Genomic DNA, 21,264 nt, shown 5'->3' with positions numbered 1-21,264 from the left:
GGCATAAGTGCCCTGGCACACGAACACTCTTGAGCATCCCACAGCACAGCCTCAAGCGAGGGATCGGCTTTGTTCCAAACAGTAAATCCGGTGCAAGGTCTCTAGAGGCAGTGGGTGCAAATTCAGGTTCCTTTCATCCCATCTGAACTGCCTTTAAACCCCACGCGTGGAAGGAAGTCCAGCAGCAGCGTTGGCAGGGCGCAGAGTACGTCAGGAGTCAGAAGGGCCCGTGAGGCGGTGGTTACGCAGCTCTATTTTCGGCACTGTCAGACAAGCAGCAGTCTCCGCTGTTTCTCATTTATCTGGTTCAGTACGTCAACAGTGTCTCTGATTAAGGCCTCGAAGATCCCATCTGCCAACTGCATCTTTACACACAGTTCGTCCTCGTCGTAGTTCACCCACTGCGCTTCTTCCTCGTGAAGTTCCTGCACCTTGGAGGGTAGAAAGGAAAAGGCAATGCAAACGTTACAAACCTGTTGCTCTAGGAAAATATCCCCTGCAGAGTTCCAGAAAGAGTCCAAAACAGTGTGCATCTGCCAAAGACGTATCTGTCTCTGTAAGAGATTACAGGAAGCGCTTGGAATAGCAAAACAAGCGCAGATTATTTGAATCAGGCTATTACACTGTGTGAACATTTTCTACCTTTCACTGTAGTACCCATCATTAAAGAATTTCATATTCTTGCAGAAGTTTTTCACTTGAAAGACCTCAGCTAATGGGATATTCTTGGCCAGCAGGAGAAGCCCCATTAAAAATTCCCTAATTGCGTTTTTGCAAGAAGCTGACTCCAAGCGGCTTAAACTGGTGAGAAATTGCACAAAGACCTCAAAGAGGGGAAGGAGATGAAGAAAAGACTTTACTGCAGTTCAGTTCATTTGACTAAGAATTACCAAAACCTAAAGGAAACAACTAACTTTTCCAATTCTTCTGTATAGGAAGGCAAAATGCTGGCATGGGTTATACGACAGCATTGCAACTCATTTGCTCAGAACACTCCAAGCTTTGTTGGATTAGAGAGCATTATTATAGATGAAATTTTGTACTACTACTTCTAAAAAAGTGTTAATTTCCTTCTATTTCTAAACCGTTGACAAGCAAAATCCAGTCTTACTGGTCACTGGTTTCTGTTTTAGTACCAGACCGAAATATATAATTTCATTTGGCTAATCAGTTCTTACTGAGAGTCTTTCCAAACGGACACCTCCAACTGAATTTACTAAAAATTTGTCTTAAGTGACCATTTCAGTATTACAGACACATCCTAACAAAGGTCAGACTTTTGAGAAAAGAAAAAGTGGGTGCAAACAGCACTCATATTTAAAATGACAAATAAAACAAAGAGCCGAAAGCTCTTTGCCCTCAGTTTGAGCAGAAAGCTCCTCTGACTGTAAATCCTACACTCTGAACTGAAAATACATTTACACTGTTCACAGAGACAAGGGGGTCAGACGCCTAGACACTGCCAAAACAAGGTTAAAACACCCTGAAAATTCACTAATCCGGTATCAGTATGTAATAGCGTCGTTATCTGAAGAGCTACAGCCCCAATATCTTCTCTTCCCACGTTTCGCCTGAAGCTAAACCGCCCAGAAATCTGTTTTGAAGGGGACAGCTGCTGCAGCACAATGACCATTCCACAACCCAAACGCCTTGTGAAGCCCAGGAACAGGCTGCTGTGGGAAGCCCAGGGAACCGGCACTGCCTCAGCGTTCGTTCACAAGGCTTTGGCTGCACGTGGGGTTTCAGTCCGACGGCTCCTTTCTCCCTGGGGAGAGGGACAGGGCTTTCCTCCTGCAAACAGCTCTGGAAGAGCCTTGCACATCTCTGCGCTACCATGGCGAGCACACCTCTTCTGGGAGGCCCTCCTACCCCTGCCAAAGACGAGGTGTTCATGGTTTCATCGGGCTTCCTACCAACAAGGAAGAAGCAGCAACATTAGCAATCAAACTCTGGACGAATATTGCAGGTGAAAAATAATTGGAATGCTAACAAGGGACAGATAATTTGTGTGGGGGTGAATGCCTGAAACAGATTTCTGAACTCTCAAGCAGAAATTTGCTGTCTGCAGCTTGTATGTTCAAATTTTGATAAACCCTGAAATAAACGATGGCAGCATGTCCCTAGTCCTCCCGTCAATAAAGAAGCACCAATGTGGAGGCTGACCCTTTGCTGTGTGCCAGCATCACGGACTATTTAGATGAGGAAAAGCAAGAGACGAGGGTCACATAAAGAAGATGTGGCGCCAAAAAGGAAGAAGGGTTCCCAAAAAGCAGAAGCGCTCTGGGAAAGAAAACAGGGTCCCCAATGAGATAAGGTGAAGACCCTGGCTGGAGAGAAGATCCTGGAAATGGGGGAAGATCCTGCAGGTGAAGGATGTGGGTGGAGGCAGGTGCCAGGGGGTGCCCAGGGACCCTGACCGATGACATCCAGGATTGGTAACTGGGAGTAGCTGCACAAACCCAACTAATACGACTTTCTGCCCAACCCTCCCAGGCCAGCAGCGACCTCCCTGATGGGAAGCGAGGTCAAGACCTGGCGAACGTAACACTGGGGTGAGGAGAAGCAAGTGAGTAAAACGATCAAGCAGGTTAAAACCGCTGCTCTCACCAGCCCTTAAACAAACCCCAGTATCCAGATCCACGATAAGCTGCTGTTTATTGTCTCACCTGCAATGACATCATGGGACAGTTCCTTTACTGTGTTCCAGGAAATAAAGAGGTAAATAAATGTAAGTAAATGGAGAAGGTAACTTGATCCAGGCAGAGAGAGGCTGGATGTCACACAGCAGTGGAAAGATGAAGAAAGAAAGGCAGTATTAGTGATTAATTTTCTCTTGCCTCTACCATTCCAGTCTTCCTCAGAGGCACGGTGCACAATTTCCTTTGGCATTAGGAGGATTTCCTCAACCGTACTTTTGGAAAACTAAGGGAATGTGCAATTTGCAGCTGCAGGCAAGTCTTGTTTATAGCATATTCAGAACACGTGTGGAAACTGCCGCACTGCTTTCCAGCCCTGGCTGCAGGCCTCTGAGCCAAGGCAGTTGCGACTCCTTTGTCTGGGAAATGTTTGATCTATTTATTGTATTATTACAAACTGCCGAAAGTAGGACAGCGAGTATCGTGGCCTTCATGGGAGTGGGCTTCGGTACATGCACAGCATTTCACTTCTTGTACACCCTCATGACAAAAGTAAACCTTCACGTATTTGATAAGTTCTCTCGAGCAGAGAGAAGCTGCGTTTGGGCCAAGCCAGGAGAACAGTTTTAGTGCAACTGAATTCCATCCTACAGGAAAAGATAAATAGTGACACAGTCCAGAAGGCTGCATGGTAGTTTTTTTGTGTGTGCTGTTTTTTGTATGCACAGGTTTTTTGTTTTGGAGGTTTTTTTTAAACACAAAGAAAGAAGGGGGCATGCACGCAAAAGAAAAATCAGGAGGTAACAAGGCAGTGTGATCCTGCTGGCCGTCTGAGTAATGTCACAGCACTCAAACCCAATGCTTAAGATAAAAGAACCTGAAGGAAACTTCACAGAGCAAGTAAGGAAGTTTTGATTTCTGGAGGTTCCCATTCAAAACTGTGAATATCTGCAAAATAATCTACATTTAAGGAGGTACTAGATCACTTGGGAGAGCAAAAGGAATAAAAATCCACATATAAACCAGTGCCTTAAAAGAATGCCAGCAGGAAGAAGGCAGGCAGGTGCATTCTTCACACTCAGAGTCCCTGGAAAAATCTCGTACAGGTGACTGTGCACACGAGCAGGCTTTGATTCTCTCCTTAGTGTTGCACTGCCCTCGGGTTTAGATCTCTGGTGCCACAGGAGAGGGCTTTCTGATCAAGCCAGCTTGACAGGAACAGCTTTGCTTTGTGGCAGAGTTTCTGCATGGAGGGAAACATTCTACCCGTTAAGTCAACAGGTCAGAAGATCAAGTACTCTTCAGCAGCGGTTGGCAGGCTTCTCAGGTGTGAAAACTAAACACATAGGTTTGGCAGTATCACATGAGCTTTGCTTTCTTGGGCTCAAGTTAAAAGGGAAGGGGGGTGGCAGGGAAAGCAATGGCAGAGTTTGTTCTAGGCCCATGTAAACAGAACAGAACGGGGAGTTTTGGCTGAAGACTCAAGTGGAAAGAAAGGGGGAAAAAGAAAGAAAGAAAAAAAAAAGAGTGTAAACAGTCTATTGTTAGCATCTGAACTTAAATAAGGAGATAGGAGGGTTCTTGCTGTAGTTTAAAGAGAGGATTTGATGTATCAAAATGCAGTGCCTCAGCCTACATGTATGTTTTGAGAATCTCCTGTAAAGCACAGAGAGCACACACGTGATTAAGGTGGCAACAGGGACATGAGAAGAAGAAGAAAGCAAACATCTAAACATTCCTTTAACTTGATTTTAAACAAAGTAGATTTGGGTAAAGGTGAGCCTCTCATACTTGTTTACTGAAAGCCAAGATTTGCTGTAAACGTCAGTGACTGAAGTAACTATCCAGCAGATCAGAGAGATCTCTTAACAAATCCCAGTACAAATGCTTTCTGAGGACTGAAATGACTGATCAAAGTTAACAGTGCTGCTCTAAAGAGAAGAGGAAGACGCTTATTTCGTCAGTGGCAGAGAAACACGGCTGGCTACACTGCAGTCACTGCTGGAAAAGCGCAGACGAAAAACAAACTGCAGCTGAAGGAGCAGTGACTGCAGGAGGTAGCAGAGATCAAGGCAGAGCAAGAAGGCACAGGACTAATCCATCCTGTTCTCCCCTTAATTTCCAGCGGGTGTGATGGCTGACCGGCGTCACCCACAGGATCCAGCATCACAGACAGCGCCAGCACAGCACAGGCTGCCCCTTCCCCCCACAGGACTGAACCCTTGGGGGAGACCCAGAACCACTGGGAAGTTGGTTTAGTATAATAAATCCAGAAGGATGCCCCCAGGGGTAATTAGGGAGAGCAGAATAGCTCGGCACTTGCTTCTGTGCCCTGTGAAGAAATAAAAGGAAATTCAGCAAACAGCCCTGGCTCCTGGTTTCAAAGCCACCTGACCACCCAGGCAGATGATGCCACTCTTTGACAGTCATCGCTAACACGCTGGAGAAGGCAGCATACGACAGGACCCCCTTCCTCTGCATCAAAAATCCTCTCACCCTTAGTCACGTCTAGTGCCTGGGTCAGACAGTACTGGGCAGTCAGAGTGTTCAATCCTCTCACCGAAGTCACTAAAAAGGCACAAGTTGTCTCAACAGAAAACTATCAAAGGGTGTTTACCTCTGAAGGTTAGTTTTAACTGAAGGGGAAATGAAGAAACTGGGAAGGACCTGTGCTCAAAGTTTCAATGCAAATAACAGATACCTAAGAATGTTTACTTTAAAAAGACCATGTTGCATTTTAACAGTCTCTGTCTTTTTAAGTAGCAAAAAAAAGGGTGGAGAATCAATCAGCTCGTCTATGTACTCACACGACATCCTCGCACGGTGCAGGAGGGGTCTATCGGCTAAATCTTCACAAAAGCTCAAACAACGCCGTTCAGATTGTGATTTCTAAACAAGCTTCTACAGCTCCTGAACCTACCAAAACAGTCTTGACTCATCTTTCAGGGAACTGCTGTGTTGTACTACTTGAATACACATAAAACAAAATCTGGAAAACTTCAAAACCGACCTCCCAGCTGAGGGCTGCCCCGTGAGTTCCTAGCGCACAGGCAGCAGACCCTGCACACACCTGTACATCCACTCACACCCTTGGATTTGCGTTTCCACAGAACTCATTACCTTGAGCGCACACTGGGGGCTGCCCAGGGCTCAGAGAAAGCTAGAGAAAGTAGCTAGAGAAAGCTACTTCAGGATGTACAGAGATTTTAATGAAACAAGGTAAGAGAAATGGAACTCTCTCTCCTTTGCTTTTCAGCTGGGAGTTTCTCTGATAGCGTCTCACCCTACAATACCAATTTGTTCGCAGTGCCGCTGAGACTGCCGGATTCCTAAAGCACAGCATGCTGCCACCTTCCCAGAGTCACACCCCGTCTAGAGCTAAAATGCTATTACCATACTCTTGCGAGAACAAAATAAAATTAACCACATTATTTATTAAGCCAAACTTGTCAGACCTCCATTAATCTTTGATGTCTGGGTCTGCATGTAAATTGCAGACCAGATCATCTGAACTTCAAACTTACTCCACCTAAAGCACTTTGGATGCCTTCAACTAGACCAATTTTTTCCAGTCAGGAATCTTTCTTTTTAGATACAGTTCAAAGACATTCGGAAATGGGTACATCAGTGTAATAGCTGTACTATTAATTCTCTCAGGGTTCTAAGCATAAGACTTTTTTTTGTGCATGCTTAAACAGCCTCCATATCTCAGAATCAAGTGTAGGTCCTATACATAGATATTCTATTTACACACAATTAAATCCCTGGGAAAAGCCTGTGTTAGAAACCTTCCACTGATGGGCAATTAAAAGACCACACAACCCATGACTTGAAGTTACTTATATCTGTGCATGTGTGGAATATACTTCAGGTGTAATTAAGCAAAGCCCAGTGTTAATGACAACTCCGATTCCCAAGCAGAACCTTGGCTATCATTACAGCCAATAAAGATGTTAATCACTCTGCAATACAAGCCAGTAAGTAACTTTCAAAAACTAGTACACAGCCAGACGTGCTCAGCCTTACGCCGTTTTAACATGGAGTGATCTCTGCCTCAGTGACAGCTGCAGTCAGGAGTTCATGTCAAGTATCACCAGAGCAGAAGTGCTGCTTGATGCTCAGGACAGGACAAGGGGAAATGGCCTCAAGTTGCGTCAGGGTAAGTTTAGATTGGATATTCGGAGGAAGTTCTGTACTGAACGAGTGGTGAGGCACTGGAACGGGCTGGCCAGGGAGGTGGTGGAGTCACCAACCCTGGAGGTGTTTAAAAAAAAAAGTAGATCTAGCACTTGAGGCTGTGGTGTAGTGGTTGGGTGTGCTGGGATGAAGGTTGGACTAGATGATCTTCAGAGGTCCCTTCCAACCCCTGACATTCTGTGATTCTGTGAAATGTTCAGCTGTGGGTACCACCTGTCAGACTGGGCACCTTGTATCAGGGACTATCACGTCCCACACCACCTCTTCGAAGGTTTTGCTGTTCTAACTCAATGACTTTTGCAACCTTCCAGTTGAATCGGGTTAGCAGTTTGGTCTCTTAAGCTCTCAGTATTCACTGGCTCCAGTTAATATTACTTCAAAATAAAAAACACCTGAAATGAAGGCACTGGACTTGTGTTTTGGTCAATGAGGTGCTCTCTAAAATGAAACACTTTCTATGGAGATCTCATGCACACTTTGTATTCTTCAACCAGCATGACTGAATACTGAAACACACAATCACATGTCACACTCCAGGCTGGTGGAGAGTATCTGACAGGATTGCTTATTTTCATCCACTGACCAGTATATGATCCACTCGGTCTCGTTTCTTCCGCCCAAATTTCATCATCTTCTGCCAGTCTGTTTTGTGATTCGGCTCCTTCCTTAGGCTGAACAACTTCAGTACTTCAGCTGCAATGAAGCTCTACAGAACAGTAAAGGCAAGACGTAGCATATTTGAGCTAAGAAGTAAACATATGCACAAAGCACCCACCCTAAATAGTCACATTATAAAACGCATCGTGGTTTTCTGTTCAGCGAAGAGACAGATGGTGTATGCATGACATTTACAGTGGAAGTCTTTAAGGCAGCGTTACAGGAGCAGAACAATCATTACATTTGGAAGTGGGGGGAAAAAAAATAACAGGCACCGCATCACAATCTTGAGAACAGAAACTTTCAGTTAAACAGTACAGCAAACAGGAGATTACGACAATTTATTTTATGGCAGAATATTAAAGGAAAAGCAGGGTGGGACTTTGGTGTCCCTGTCCCGTGGACCTGCTCTCCCTGACGCATGTTTTTTGAAAGTCATCTCAGCTAACAGTGATCTAGATACTAATTCTGTCTTTTCTAGACAGTGAACATGCTGTATCTTCAAGCAGGTTAACCAAAATAGTCACCACTCCCTCCCCCCCCCCCCCCAGCTCTCAAACACCCCCCCCCCCCCGCCAAATTTTAGAAGAAACAGTATAGGTGAAAGTCTCAATTTGTGTCCTGATGAGCTGTGTGAAAGGTTCTTTGTTCAGGGCTTTCAGACAGATAGTTTGGTTTGGTTGAAGTCCAAATGTCCAGCTCTGCAAAGTTAAAGTTAACCTAGATCCAGTCAGACTCTAGTTTCTGGGGACTTGTCCTTTCTTGAGCACTACTGCCAGTAACAGGAGACCTACCAAATACAGCAATGCAGGCAAATTTTGGGTCCCTCTGGGCAACTCCCACTGTCCTCAGTGAGGCTGGCACAGGTGTGTCTGAAGAAAAAAATGCATTTGGCCCAGCCCTACCGTTGGATCTCTGCCAACACACCCCCACAGAGTGCTGCTGAAACGTGCCCCAGCAGCAGTCTGTCACCATACCCATTTTCTACCAGGAGGGTCATCCCGGCAGTTCGGCACAGAGCACTAAAGTTTAAGAAGCAACCAGTGCCAGCAACCTGCCAGAAGGACAGGGAGGCAAATCTGTTGAGTAAAAAAAAAAAGGCATTTTGACAAACTCTCTTTAAGGTTTGTAATCTCATTTCCCAACTCATCTCTTGCTGGATACACCTGTTATTATCTTTTAACACTCAGGCAAGTGCCAGCACAGTATTCTTCATCTCATTTTCCCTGCATGACAAAGATTTCTTCCTACCTTGATTTCATCCAGATCATTTGGATCTTTTACTCGGCGAAAGTAAGCAGATGCGATCCTACACGGTTTCATCCAAATAGGCTGGTTTAGATTAGGATCCTCAGCAAAGATTTCCCCGAAGATCTCTCTTGTTAAATCAAATACCACCTTAACAAAGAAAGAAGTAGAAGTTAAGGCCGCAGTTGTTCAAAGGGCAAGAAGAAAATGCCTGAAGACTGTACCTTTTTATAAACTTGCTTGTTTATTGTGTCTGTGTCCTGCTCTTTGAGGGCACTGCTCAGATCTGTATGAAGGCTGTAATTCTGAAGATCCTGACCCAGCTCTTTCAGTTTCCAGAGTTCCTCAGCAGCTGCGTGCACCATACCTTCCACCTCCACGGCGCTATGAGGGACTGCCAGAGGCTCCCCACACGGCTTCGTCGGCACTTTCTGGGGCTCTACCTTGGGCAGCACTGCTGGTTCCTCCGCTTGCTTCTGCTGGACCTTACGGGAACTCAGGCCATAGTCCTCATCAAACCAGTCCTGATCATCTCCCAGCACACTCAGGAACTCCCGACTGAGCTCCAGCTCTGCCAGTCTCTTGGCAAGCTCTTCCTGACCACTGGCACCAAACACCGGACTCTCCTGTGAGTTAAGAGTCACAGAGTAAACGTAAAAGCCGTGTCATACTGTTGTCTAACCCTGCTTACATTTTTAAATGCTCTACTGATGTAGTTGGCAGTATATGCACAAATACTCAGAAAAATCATAAATAGCCCACAGCAAAACTAGGAACATTTAGATTATTTCCTGTCAAGAATAAAGAGGTAAGTTTACAGTCTATTGTGTTTTGCTATTTTTAGAATAAAAACTGAGGGCAAGGATTACATACGAATTGAACATGCAAGCAGAATGCAACCTTAATGAAGCATTTTTCACTTTCATGTGCCAAAATGTGTCTTTCAGCCTGCAGGGCTACTGAAACGAGCCATGAACTGGGATAACACATGAATACACATGAAAGACATATATACAGGAAATCTCCAAATCATCAGACAGAACTTGAGAGAAAACAAACTGGTGCCACACTGCCTTCCTCACATTCAATCATCATCGGTCAAAGAAACAACTGATGCTTAAAATTAGTGCGAGATGTCTGTTACTCACTGGTCTGGGACACATGTCTGGTGAGGAAAGTTCTTCTCTTTCATCTTCCAAATCAGAACTTAGGAAAAAGTTATTCAGTCCATCGGGAATCCGTTTTTCTACCTGCAGGGATGGAGTATCAGATTCCTCCTTCCCATCACAGAGTTCCTGGTTGCTGAGTTGGATTTTCTCATTCCTGACCTTCTTTATTTGCTGCAGCTGACTGACGGTGTCTTTCACAAAATCTCTAAGCAGACTGTCTGTCAGCAAGCTGACCTTCTCCAGTTGGTCTTTTGACTTTTCTTCCTCTCTAAGCGGTAGTCTAAGCTGAGCTTCTAACTGGTTCTTTTCTTTTGTCAGCAAATCCAGAAGTGGAGTTGCAGGCTTCTCCACAACTCCAGGAGAGAGATCATCCAACTTTTCATCACATTCTTCCCCCAATGTCTTCTGCCTCTCCAGTTTTTCAGAAAGGAAATCTGAGATGTCATCCAACTGAACAGCAGAAATCTCATCCGCAACACCAGAAAAGCTGGCCTCCTCTTTCACAGCATCCTTCAGATAATCCACCACTGACTGTTCTTGGGCAAGCGACTCAGTAGCTACAGAAATCTCCTTCATGCTGTTGGGTTTAGAAGAAAACTCCTCATCAACCCTTTCTTCAGCAGAGGCTTCTGAAACAGCTGTTTCTGCAGGAGCTTTATCCTGGGAATAATTCTCTGTTGCCTCTCTGCTCTGGCTTTCATCATCTTTGCTAGGTTTGGAACTTCCTCTGTTTTTCTCCCTAGGTTTGTGTTGCTTCTCCAGTCTATCATCAAAGAATGAGTCTTCATCCTCATTTGTGTCTAAATGGCTATCAATACTTTCCGTAATGTGAGAGATTTTTTGAGGAGGAGCAAAAATACCATGCTTTTCTTTGCAATCGAAATATTTAATACCATCGTAAGTTCCGTTATTGTTCCCTTCAGGTTTATCCAACTCCACGCCAGCCCAAAACCCTTTGGCAAACTTAGTCAGACCTTTGAATCGCAATGTTCCGGGCTGGACTTGACTCACAAGTACCCTATCACCAATGTTGAAATTTGGCAAGCCATCCGTTTCTTCTCGGATTGAAACAGAAGCCCACAGCGGTGATTCCGCAGGAGCCCGGTTTTGCTCCACGTCTCTGTGTTCAGTCTTTTTCATAAGTTCTGTCGGGGACTTCAGTTCTAATAGCCTCTCTGAAGGCACGCTGCCAGAGAGGGAGAGAGACCTGTCACTGAGCCATTCACTGAGTTCGCCATCACTGCCAAGGCTGGTGGATCTGCTTCTGCTGGTCTGTGTGTGCTGTGACCAAGCATCCCCACTAGGAGAGAGAAGAGATGCTTCAAAGTCATCTTTGTAGCGTTCCCCGGAGAGCGTTTCCTCAACTGATGCCTGTTTTCTGGAAGAGGATCCTTCAAAGTCTTCAAGGTATGATGGCTCCTTTTGACTAAGGAGTTGTTCTGGAAGCAGACAGCCTTTGGGCTCTGCTGATTCGCTTAGTTTGTGAGAAGGCTCTCCTACACTTGGGCCAGTTATAGCATCTTTATCTGTCAGTATCCCTTCTAAGACTTCTTCCGTACAACGAAGACTTTTCACAGACAGATCAACGAGGTCTTTCTGAGAAGAGTGTTCATGTTCAGAATGGAGGACTTTCTTTGGAAGGATGTCCAGTGAGCTCTCCTGTTCTTTATCTAGTGTCAACAAGACATCAGAACTCTCCAAAGGCTTAACACGAGAATCTTCAATCTCATACTCCTCTGACTTCATGTATTCCAAGTCTTCTTCTATCTCAGCCTCATCACTGGACACTTTTACCACATTGTTCATTGACCCATGGGTTATCCTGCCAGTGTCTTCCACGTTTTTGAGAAGAGAGGATGAGGGGACGTTATCTAAGGAATCATCGGATCCTGCTCTGAAACTTCTTGGTGACATTAAGACAGAGGAAGATGTGCCAGAAGGTTCTTCTGCACTAACGTTTGTCACAGCCACCTTCTTGGTGTGCACAGACACGGATCTTTCAGTTCTTGATGACACTGCATCTCGAAGGAAAATAAAAAGTGAATTACAGGAGATCGTACAGCCTGCATTGTTTTATTGAGAACTGCAACCACAGGCAACAAAATCAGCATCAAGGTTGTCAGTGGGAAAAGCCCAAGGTAAGGGCTCAGTTATTTGTTTGCAAGCCACAAATACAACGATAATTGGAACGGCAGATAATGATTACGTAACTATCAACAGCAAAACATTGAAAAATACCTACAAAAACCTCAACAACCTGTTCCTAAATCTTTTTTAGTTTTGGTTTCCTTACTTTCCTCAGCTGTTAAAGGAAAACAAAAGAAGGGAAAAAGGTTGTCAAGTAATTCTGGTTTCACACAAACCTCAGCACAAATAAAACTAAATACTGAATATACAGGAAAGAGCAAAAGCAGAAGCCTACTAAATACAGTAAAAAATACAGCTCAATCATTATGGTTTTATGAAGTCTGTATGGTCTATTAAAACCCCTTCTTAAATCAATTAGGAAAAGAGTAAAGAAGTTTAAAACAGTCAGTCTTCAAGATCTTAATTAGTAGTACAGATTCTCCCGGTTACAAACCTGCATGCTCTGCAATGGATTCCAAAGATGCTCTGGATCGCTCCGATTCTGCCAGTGATTTCCAGTTTTTAGCCGTCTCAGGCCTAAATTTGGGAAAAAAAAGAAAAAAATCAAACTGCATAATCATGGTTACACCGGAGTGTGGTTTTTTGTGTTTTTTTTTTTTAATAGATAAAAATGGAAATACAAGCATCTAGAATTATAATACCACACTAATATTAACATAAACAGTTTGCATTGTCAACATATTGTCACCTTAGGAGACAGGAATGGGGACAGACAGGACAGTTTAGCTCATCCTAGAAAGTCATTTAGGAGACTAATCAAACTTGAGCCTTTTTTGCAGCCAAAAAGGAGGGGAAAAAAAAGAAACTTTTTTTCTTCAGTGCACTAAAATTGCACCATCTGCTGGAGAAAACAAAACGCTTAAAATTACAGCACAAAGCACAGAAATCAGCTGAATTATCTCCTTTTTAAAACCCAAGATCTAAACCAGATTTTAGTTGCAAAAAGTGAAAAGTTTGCCTCAGTGCATCGGGCATAACGAGTGACCAAAATGGGAAAAACCTCCTTAGTGACTGTAATCCATACAACCATCTGGCACAACTCTTGCACAACTGAGAATTTTTGTTTGGATAGAACTTTAAAATAGGACCTGAAAGGCTGAGCAGGACAAAAGTGAGATGCACACGTTTACAAGGAGAGTATATCTTATCTGGTTTGGGTCTGATGAGCTCAGCAAATAGGTGAGCAGGATACTGCAGCTCTCCAGCACTTTAAGGGAAGTAGTTACCAGCTTTCCTTGCGCTCACGGTTTCTTCTGAAACAGCATTCAATACACTTCTGGAATAATCTCAGAAAAGACGAAATTCCAGTTACCTATGGAGCGGTGGTGCCTTGATCTTCGGTTTTTCAGCAGCAGCTGAGGATGGAGTTTTAATCTGAGGTTTGGCTGTTGGTGATGCCTCCAGATCCTGGCTCAGCTCTGCCTCAGTCTTCTTGATAAACTCGTCATACGACTGCACATGGAAAACAGTTACGGCTGTTAGCCTACTGAACTATAACTACAATTCAGCAATCAACAGCTATTAAATGAATAAAGGGTACTCAGTTTCTCTGTAAAACAATCCATTCAACTTCCTAATGCTACACAGTTGTGAATCCTAGAAATTTTCATACTTGACTTTCAAAACCCAATGATATAAGCAGCGCTCTTTAATTCACGCTGGGATATATCAACATACCTAAGCCCCCTGAGCACTGCTAGTAACACAGTAAAGATACACATTTTTAAAAAGGAATGGCATTTTTGCCTCAAGGCTCTGGTTCGTTATTGAAAACAGTTAAATAGCCAGAACACAGTCACACTTCTATCACAATAATGTGTCTTTCACCGCTGTTGACACAATATTCTGCGAACGACATCCATACTATGATGATACTACTACGATTTATCCAAAGCTAGCAATCTTTTGCATTTTCCTTCCTCTAAGTATTCCTAACCTCTAGTTGTTTGATCAAACTGGCTTCCTGGGCCTTCAGTCTCTCCTTCTGTCTCTTTTTCTGTTCCTTTTTCAGCTGGTACACCACAGACTTTCTTTTCCGTAATTCATCCTTCAGGGCTCTGATCCGTCCTTCAATGTCACTTTGATCAGATGTGGTTTCTGAAAGAGTTTAGTTTTAATCTTTGTCAGCTTGCACCCCACAAAAGAGTTCTATGCAAAGCAATAAACAGTCATTTAGTAAATTCAAACTAGGATCCAAACTAAATATCAAAAAACTGAACGGCAACATGCTAATCTTAACATCACAAAACTCATAAAATGGGACCTGAGATTTGCAGCATTACTATACAGCATAGTATATTATTTAATTTAGAAGAGAAAGGCTCTGATACATACAGAAACGTGTTACCAAACCTGTTTGCATCAAGCACCATTTGCATGTTTATGCTGCTACCTCCTTAACTGCTCATCACGCCAGTTGTTGCAGAAATGATTTTTTTCCTGACATTTAAAAAAATACGACAACTCAAAGACGGATACCAAAAAATACACCTGAAATACTTCTTTACAAACACAATATATAGTTTCAAGCTACAGGGTACAATTCATTGATAAGAATTTCACTTGGAACAGCAGACTTCAAAAAAGTTTGGGTTTTTGGCCCATTTAGATTTTCTGCCACCTAGACTAAATAGATCTAGGAAATGAAGAGCTGACTGGTCAACATCTGGAAGGAAAGTCCATTTGACAGAGCAGACATTTTCACTATTGTCAGGCCTCAGGATGAGAATTTATTCAGGGGAATAAGGGTAGCTTTGACACGTGGTGGACTACCAGTAGTAGTTTATATAAAGCTACCTGGCGCATTTTTGCTTTGAGTTCAATCTTACAGATCCTTCTATGATGCCATTACTGACTGGAGCTATTTTCGACTCAATTTATTTCCTAATCATTATCCTTAATAATTTTAGTAAGACCTCCTCCATTCCTCTTCATGCCCAGAACTCCCTGCAATCTCATCTTCCAGTTCTTCTGAAGATGTTCTACCTCTTTTTCCCTCTCAGATCTCTCAGACCGCCTCAGTGGTTCATTCTTTTCTGCCCATCTGGTTACGTCCACTTATTTCTTGGCTTACACGTATACCACCAAACTGCAAAATAAGATCCTTGTCCCAGACTGGTGCTACCACAATTAAGCATCAACATCTCTTCAAAATATCTGACGCAGTCTCACTGAAGCCCCTCCCTGCAGCTAATGTCGCTACAGCTCCCAAGAGAAGGATCCTGGCTAGTTTGCTTTTCTAATGCTCAGTATTGCCTATAACATTTTCTGGACCAGAAGGCTTGGACGGTCATGAACGTCAACTGCTTTACTGAACATTTTAGGAAGTAACTCACCAGAATTGGTCAGCTAGCAGGAACAGTTGACATTTCGCTAACCAATCTCATTTCTTAAGACAACAAACCACCGTAACGAAGGATTTCATCATCAACAACAACTAGTAAATACAATTAAATTACTGTAATTCTTTTCCCATTAACAACTGTTAACCATTTAGAGAATTAAAAAAAAACCCAACAACCAACCTAGCACAAAAAAAAAAAGGAATCTTACTTGCTAATCAGAGAGTACTTAAAGATGTCACTGTAGTTAACAGCTCCTCCCGAACAGTAAGTGACCACTATGTAATTATAGCTTTTCTTGATCAACTCATAAGGGAAAGATCTGCACACGCTTTCATCTTTGACGATCCAGCCCATGCATGCATCACACCGACATGCAGTGACTTCATTACTACTCAGCAGCTTATAAGATTTGTCTCTACAATGGAATGATTTTATTGTGAAACCGGCACCATCCTCCTCGGCTTCCCACCTCTTACACGTTTCCTCAGCATTTGGAAGGAAGCAAAGGCTGCAAACACTTTATTTTACAGGAGTTTATTTTCATAACCAGTGTTGCCTGTTCTACTTTCCACAACGGGTTCTTTACGTGGTTGCTCAGTAAGAACTTGAAAATAACTTCATCGAGCTGCTGAATGCTTCACTGTGTTGCTAACTGCTGTCCAGACAGAGTCGCAATACAAATTACTCAGCGTAAATACCTCATTTCTCTATCCAGCAGGACAATTGCTGCCTCAAAATCACCGTGATTTTATTGCAACTAGATACATATTAACAACAACAAAAGCAAACAAACAAAAAACCACGAAAAAAATCTCAAGGGAAAAGGTTTTTAAGCTTGCTATATAGAGCACCACAAAGACTGGCTATGTATGCACAGCAGTAGTTATCACAAAGAACAGCGAGTACATACCAGAGAACCACCTACTACTTTTTTATTTTCCCCACTAATGATTTACTGACCATTTAGGGAATTAAAAAAAAAAAACAAGCAAGAAAGCGTTCCCTCATTTGCTAGCAGGTATTTTATGATATTTTATTACCCATGCTGTGGAATACAAGACGTTTCAGAGACTAAAAGCACAGAAAGGTTCAAACAGACTTGACGGTTTAACAGAGCTGGGGACGGTGACCCACCGGACGGTGGCTCAGGAAGCTCTGGAATGCACCTGACTAACGGGCTGTCAGCGCACACCAGGGAAAGGACTACTCAGGTCACTCCCAGTATTCTCTCCCTCAGCATTTACTGGTAGCCAGCTTGGATACTGGATAAAAGGCTAAAAATGTCCGTATAGTACATCCGGCGGTTTTTAGCTCAAGATGCAGTTTTGGGCCTTATTCTACTGCACACAGGTCAAACCCTCCTCCAGAAACAAAAGTCCTGAAGTACCCATTCACTCTGCAGACACCAGTGCAGGCCCGATGGGCTCACTCACGCTGCCCTCACAGAGTGATTCTGCTTCTGGAGCCAGGCTGTGCTCAGGAGGAGGACGATCACATGTGTATGCTGCTGAACCATATTCTGCTTTCTTACAACACGAGGGGTGAAGTGGCATCACCAGCTAAACAAACAGCTAACTTTGCTATTTTTAACTTAACTATTGACTCTCAACTTGTTCGTATCTCTTTGCAGGATCCTGCGGTGCTTTCTAAACGAAAAGATAACGTCCAGACCTTCTTACCTTAAGACCCTCTTAAGCTGCAGAGTTCAAAATACTCCCCTCAAAACCCCAAACCTTGGCAGCTCCGAGGAGTTTCTGTCTTCCTCCCCACACCCTTGTCTGTGTTTCGAGTTTACCCAATAAAAGCAAAAGCTTTGAAAAAAAGCAGTTTAAACCTAAGCAGATATTACACTTACCTGACTGTGTCACAGACAAAGATTCATCAGACCAGTTGCGAGATATCTGATGAGACTTCACAGGTGAACGCAGCTGTCCTCCACTTCTATGGCTGCCTCGGCTGGAATCTTGCTTTGATACAGATATGCTGCTTTTGGGAGGAGACTAAGGGAGGAGAAAAGGACAAATAAGTAATTGCTTGTAAAGCTCAGTTTGAAAGTAGGAGGTGATTATCACCAGGCATTAGTTATGAGGAAAGAACAACATGACTAGAGAACATCTCATAAGCAGTGGTACGTCTCCAGCTATCGTAAGAAGAATTTAATCTTAGTTTGTTAGACAAAAAAACCCCAAAAATACCAGGAGCAGCAAGAGCTGCCTGCTTACTTTGAGCCTAGATTTCAGTAAACCTGCTTAAACTACCCTGAGCACCAAAGCGAATTGGCACAGTTCTGACTCACAGGTGTTCAATACAGTTCATGTAATCTTACTTGGTAACAACCACGGCCCCAGGAACTCCTTGTAACTATCCTGTGAAATCAGAAGGAACACTTCATGGGAAGGATGCAAGATGACGTTCTCAATCAGTAAAATAACTGAGCACTATTGCTCTGAGGGCAGGCAAAAAAAAATGTAAGTGCAAATATTCTTCCAAAATGCTGCTTACAGCTTCAACATTACACCACAAACCTTTCACACACACCGCTGAACACAACTTCTGCCCCTCTGGCACATATTAGACGTTTTACCTGTCTTCTCAGCAAACTTTCCAAGCAAGTATTTGCAATAAGTCTAGATGAACAGTTCTTTTACCCTACACAGACTGTATTTTTTGCCTCATTGAGTCCAGGGCAAAAGTTATCAGGATGAAACTGAACAAAATTATCAACCAAGCAGAAATAACAGCCAGAATAGAACAATAAGGCAGAACTAGCTAGCGAGTGGACACAATCAGAAACCCAAAGGGTTGTGCACGAGGTTACAGCTCGGCTTCTTCATTCCGAAGCTGCACTTTGGGATACATTACTTGCAACTAAAGCAAAGCAGAAAACCAGAGCACAGTTTCTATGGCCTCAAAGAATTCACAGAATGGGAACAAGCTAGCCTACGGCTAATTCACACTGGTGAACTGGGTCAGTGTTCCGCCACTTCACCCTGCATATGTACACGACATACGCAAAACATTTTGCAAGACTACTGACAGGCTTAAATGTATCCACACTCTGTGCTGTTTCCTCGCAACTTCACAGAACCTATCTGATCACAATATTTATTCCTAGTAACGTGAAATGGTATTGCAAGCACAGAAAATAGTTTAATCTCGGCTTTGACGACCGAGTCAGCTGTACTTACTGCTTCTCTGATAGCCTTTTAGGAGTGTAAGAATATATGTAGCACAGAAAGCTCACTCACAAGTTTGCCAGGTGAGGTAGAAGACTTGAACTCTTCCGAGTAAACCATTTCTTCGTTAGCTGTACTCTGATCTGGGCTTTCTGGCTGTCCACGGCCCACAGTTTCTGACGGGACAGACTCAGCAGGTAGACTGCCAAGATCTTCTGGGATAGAGCTTTCGCTGTTCACGTGAGAGCAAGAACGCACCGGAGACTCTTCTTCACTAGCTGTTTCTGAGATCACACAACGAGAGAAAAAACCAAAGTTCCTAAGAACTTGCACTGACTTACATGCCTGCAAAGCTACTGCTGCCTGCGTACGAAGTCGTAACTGCCACCAATACATGGCAAATGGATGTTATTTCACTCACCTAGACACAAGGATGGACTGTTTAGCAAGAACAAGCCTGTTTATCAGAGAACTACGATTTAAGACTGCCAAAAGCTCTTAGTGACTGCTGAAGGTCTAAAATAAAGGTTTTTTTCAGGATATTCTAACATTTTCCAGACAACACACTCCAAAAAGATTATTAGGAAAACCTGTCCTTCCAGTTGACCGTACACCAGCAAGAGTCACTATTAGTCTGAAGAAGTCATGGAGGAGCATATAATCTGCAAGCCAGATCTTGAATTGAGAAGTGACTGCTTCCTTTACAGTAGCTGCAGAAAATATTTTAATGTTATGATTTCATCATGAGTCTCTCAACTGGCAACAGGTAAAATAATAAGTTGGGTTTTCAATATTCCTGTTTACTAAATTCCGCAGGAGTCATGGCATTACTGAGGCACCCGTGGGGAACTATTCAATATTTGAGCAAAGGCTGAGGAGAGGAACGTCTTCTGAAGCACGGCTGTGCTCCAATTCGTATTGGTAGACACAACTAATAGAAAGCAAGTGCATTTTCTCATTTGTTGATGAGAATTCATCATTCATGTTGAACTTCTGTCCACTGGAACTTATTGATTCATACACATATCATCTTTAAAATGCCTAAACCCCACTGCTTTCAGTAGCAAGTGTAACAGGGCATAATTCTGAATTCCCCTTCCACATTCAAAGGACATGCTGCCTGCTTTCAGCAAAGTGGAAAAAAAAGGGAAAATTTATTATTTCTAGAACAATTCCTGAAGTTTCATTATTTTCTCCCAATCTAGTTCTCTCTGCTTCATGCTGAAAGTATGGTCCGCTTAAAACAGAACATCCTAAGACAGAACATAGCTCCCAAAACCTGGGAACTTATTCTTCCTCACCATAGCATCATTTATACTAATTAGATCCTGGCATACTTCAGCCTAGTTGCACTTTTCAAGCAGTTATACTGCATTAAAAACTGAGGGAAGAAAAAATGCTTTCAATTTTCAAAAAACACAAGACAAGGCGAAAATAGCCCCCGGCAAGAGCCATCCTCACCAGCAGTAACAAGGCTAACAGGATAGACACTTTGAGCACTACAGGGGGAAATAGTTTTACTAGAGGAGGTGCAGAAAAACTCAGCAAAAGATCACGCAATATTTTTGTTTTGAAAGACAGAAATACGGTTTAAATTATATGCAGAAATATCTGATGGGTCTCTGCTTCCCTGTTCACTTGACAAGATGTACAACAAAGGAGGAGCAGAGATTTAAGTAAGTGGTAAAACAGGCAGTGAAGAGTGCAGAAATCAAGATTCTCAGAGTGACCAGAGAAGAACAACCACCACCAAAACACCGAAAGAGGAAGAGAGTGCAAATCTAAGCAACCACTGTGTCAAATTATGCCTTACTCTTGTTATTTGCATCACCTCCCCTCTCTTCCTATTACCTTTGGGCTCAGTCCTCTGATCCCCCAGGTCTTTCTTGGCTGTTTTGGTTTTGAGCAGCTCTTTGTCCCAGGCAGCTAGAGCCTGCTTTTCTATCCGTCGTATTTCTGCTTCCTCTGCATCCAGGCGGCGTTTCCACTCCAACAATTCTTCAGCGTGTTGTCGACGCTGCATCAGCTTCTGTTCTCGCTTAGTTAGGAACCTGACAGACAGAGCAGAAGACAATGGGAAAAGAGCCAGCCACGCTCCAAGGTCCCAATACCCAGACGCTCTACGGCCACAATCCCCAGAACTATAGCTGTTTAAATGGTTTTCTAGGATAATATCCGCACTAACAATCTCCTAGGCTTCTGACGTGCTGCTGAAAAGCCTCCATAAGTAGACTTTTTGGTTTCTTCGCAGTAGGGCTACAAACATGCTGTAAACATGCTCCTTACATTTTAAAGATCTCCAAAAATCACTGTAAGTGCTACTACCTATTCACTGAAATGAATAGGACAAGTTCCCAATATCAGGACATAAAAAGTACCTGTGGTATTGAACTGGAACCCTCAAGAAAGAGTGATTTTTTCATAAATGGACCTTTCTTTTTGCTAATCCAAATGATGGGGAAAAAAATGTAATCCCAATTGGCTCATGTCTTGGGTTACAATATGTAACCAAAAATGTGTAATTCTATTTTCATCTGTTGAAACCGCCTGGAAGATTTTTCCTTTCATTTCTTGTTAACTCCAGGGGCAGGTGCTTTTGTTAGTGGGTAATCCTGGGTTAACGATGGGTAGCTTGGTGGTAGCCGCCCCCAGCCCGCCGGAACTTTGTGGGGGGAGGGGTAGCCGCGCG

General features: G+C 43.3%; 1 protein-coding gene across 1 annotated transcript in view; it reads right to left on the bottom strand.

Annotated features, from left to right (window-relative positions):
- Positions 1-266: 266 nt before the first annotated feature.
- CEP350 (centrosomal protein 350kDa) overlaps positions 267-21,264 on the bottom strand; it is a 59,781-nt gene continuing 38,783 nt past the window's right edge. Inside the window, 11 exon segments of the mRNA XM_009871663.1 lie at positions 267-431; positions 7,417-7,539; positions 8,742-8,888; positions 8,963-9,364; positions 9,887-11,928; positions 12,489-12,571; positions 13,368-13,507; positions 13,992-14,152; positions 17,255-17,399; positions 18,648-18,859; positions 20,427-20,626. Of these exon segments, the coding sequence (XP_009869965.1) occupies positions 267-431; positions 7,417-7,539; positions 8,742-8,888; positions 8,963-9,364; positions 9,887-11,928; positions 12,489-12,571; positions 13,368-13,507; positions 13,992-14,152; positions 17,255-17,399; positions 18,648-18,859; positions 20,427-20,626 (3,820 nt within the window).

Source organism: Apaloderma vittatum, unplaced genomic scaffold (assembly GCF_000703405.1).
Source record: "Apaloderma vittatum isolate BGI_N311 unplaced genomic scaffold, ASM70340v1 scaffold3996, whole genome shotgun sequence".
In the NCBI taxonomy this organism is placed as follows: domain Eukaryota; kingdom Metazoa; phylum Chordata; class Aves; order Trogoniformes; family Trogonidae; genus Apaloderma; species Apaloderma vittatum.
This window is presented reverse-complemented; position numbering and strand designations above follow the sequence as displayed.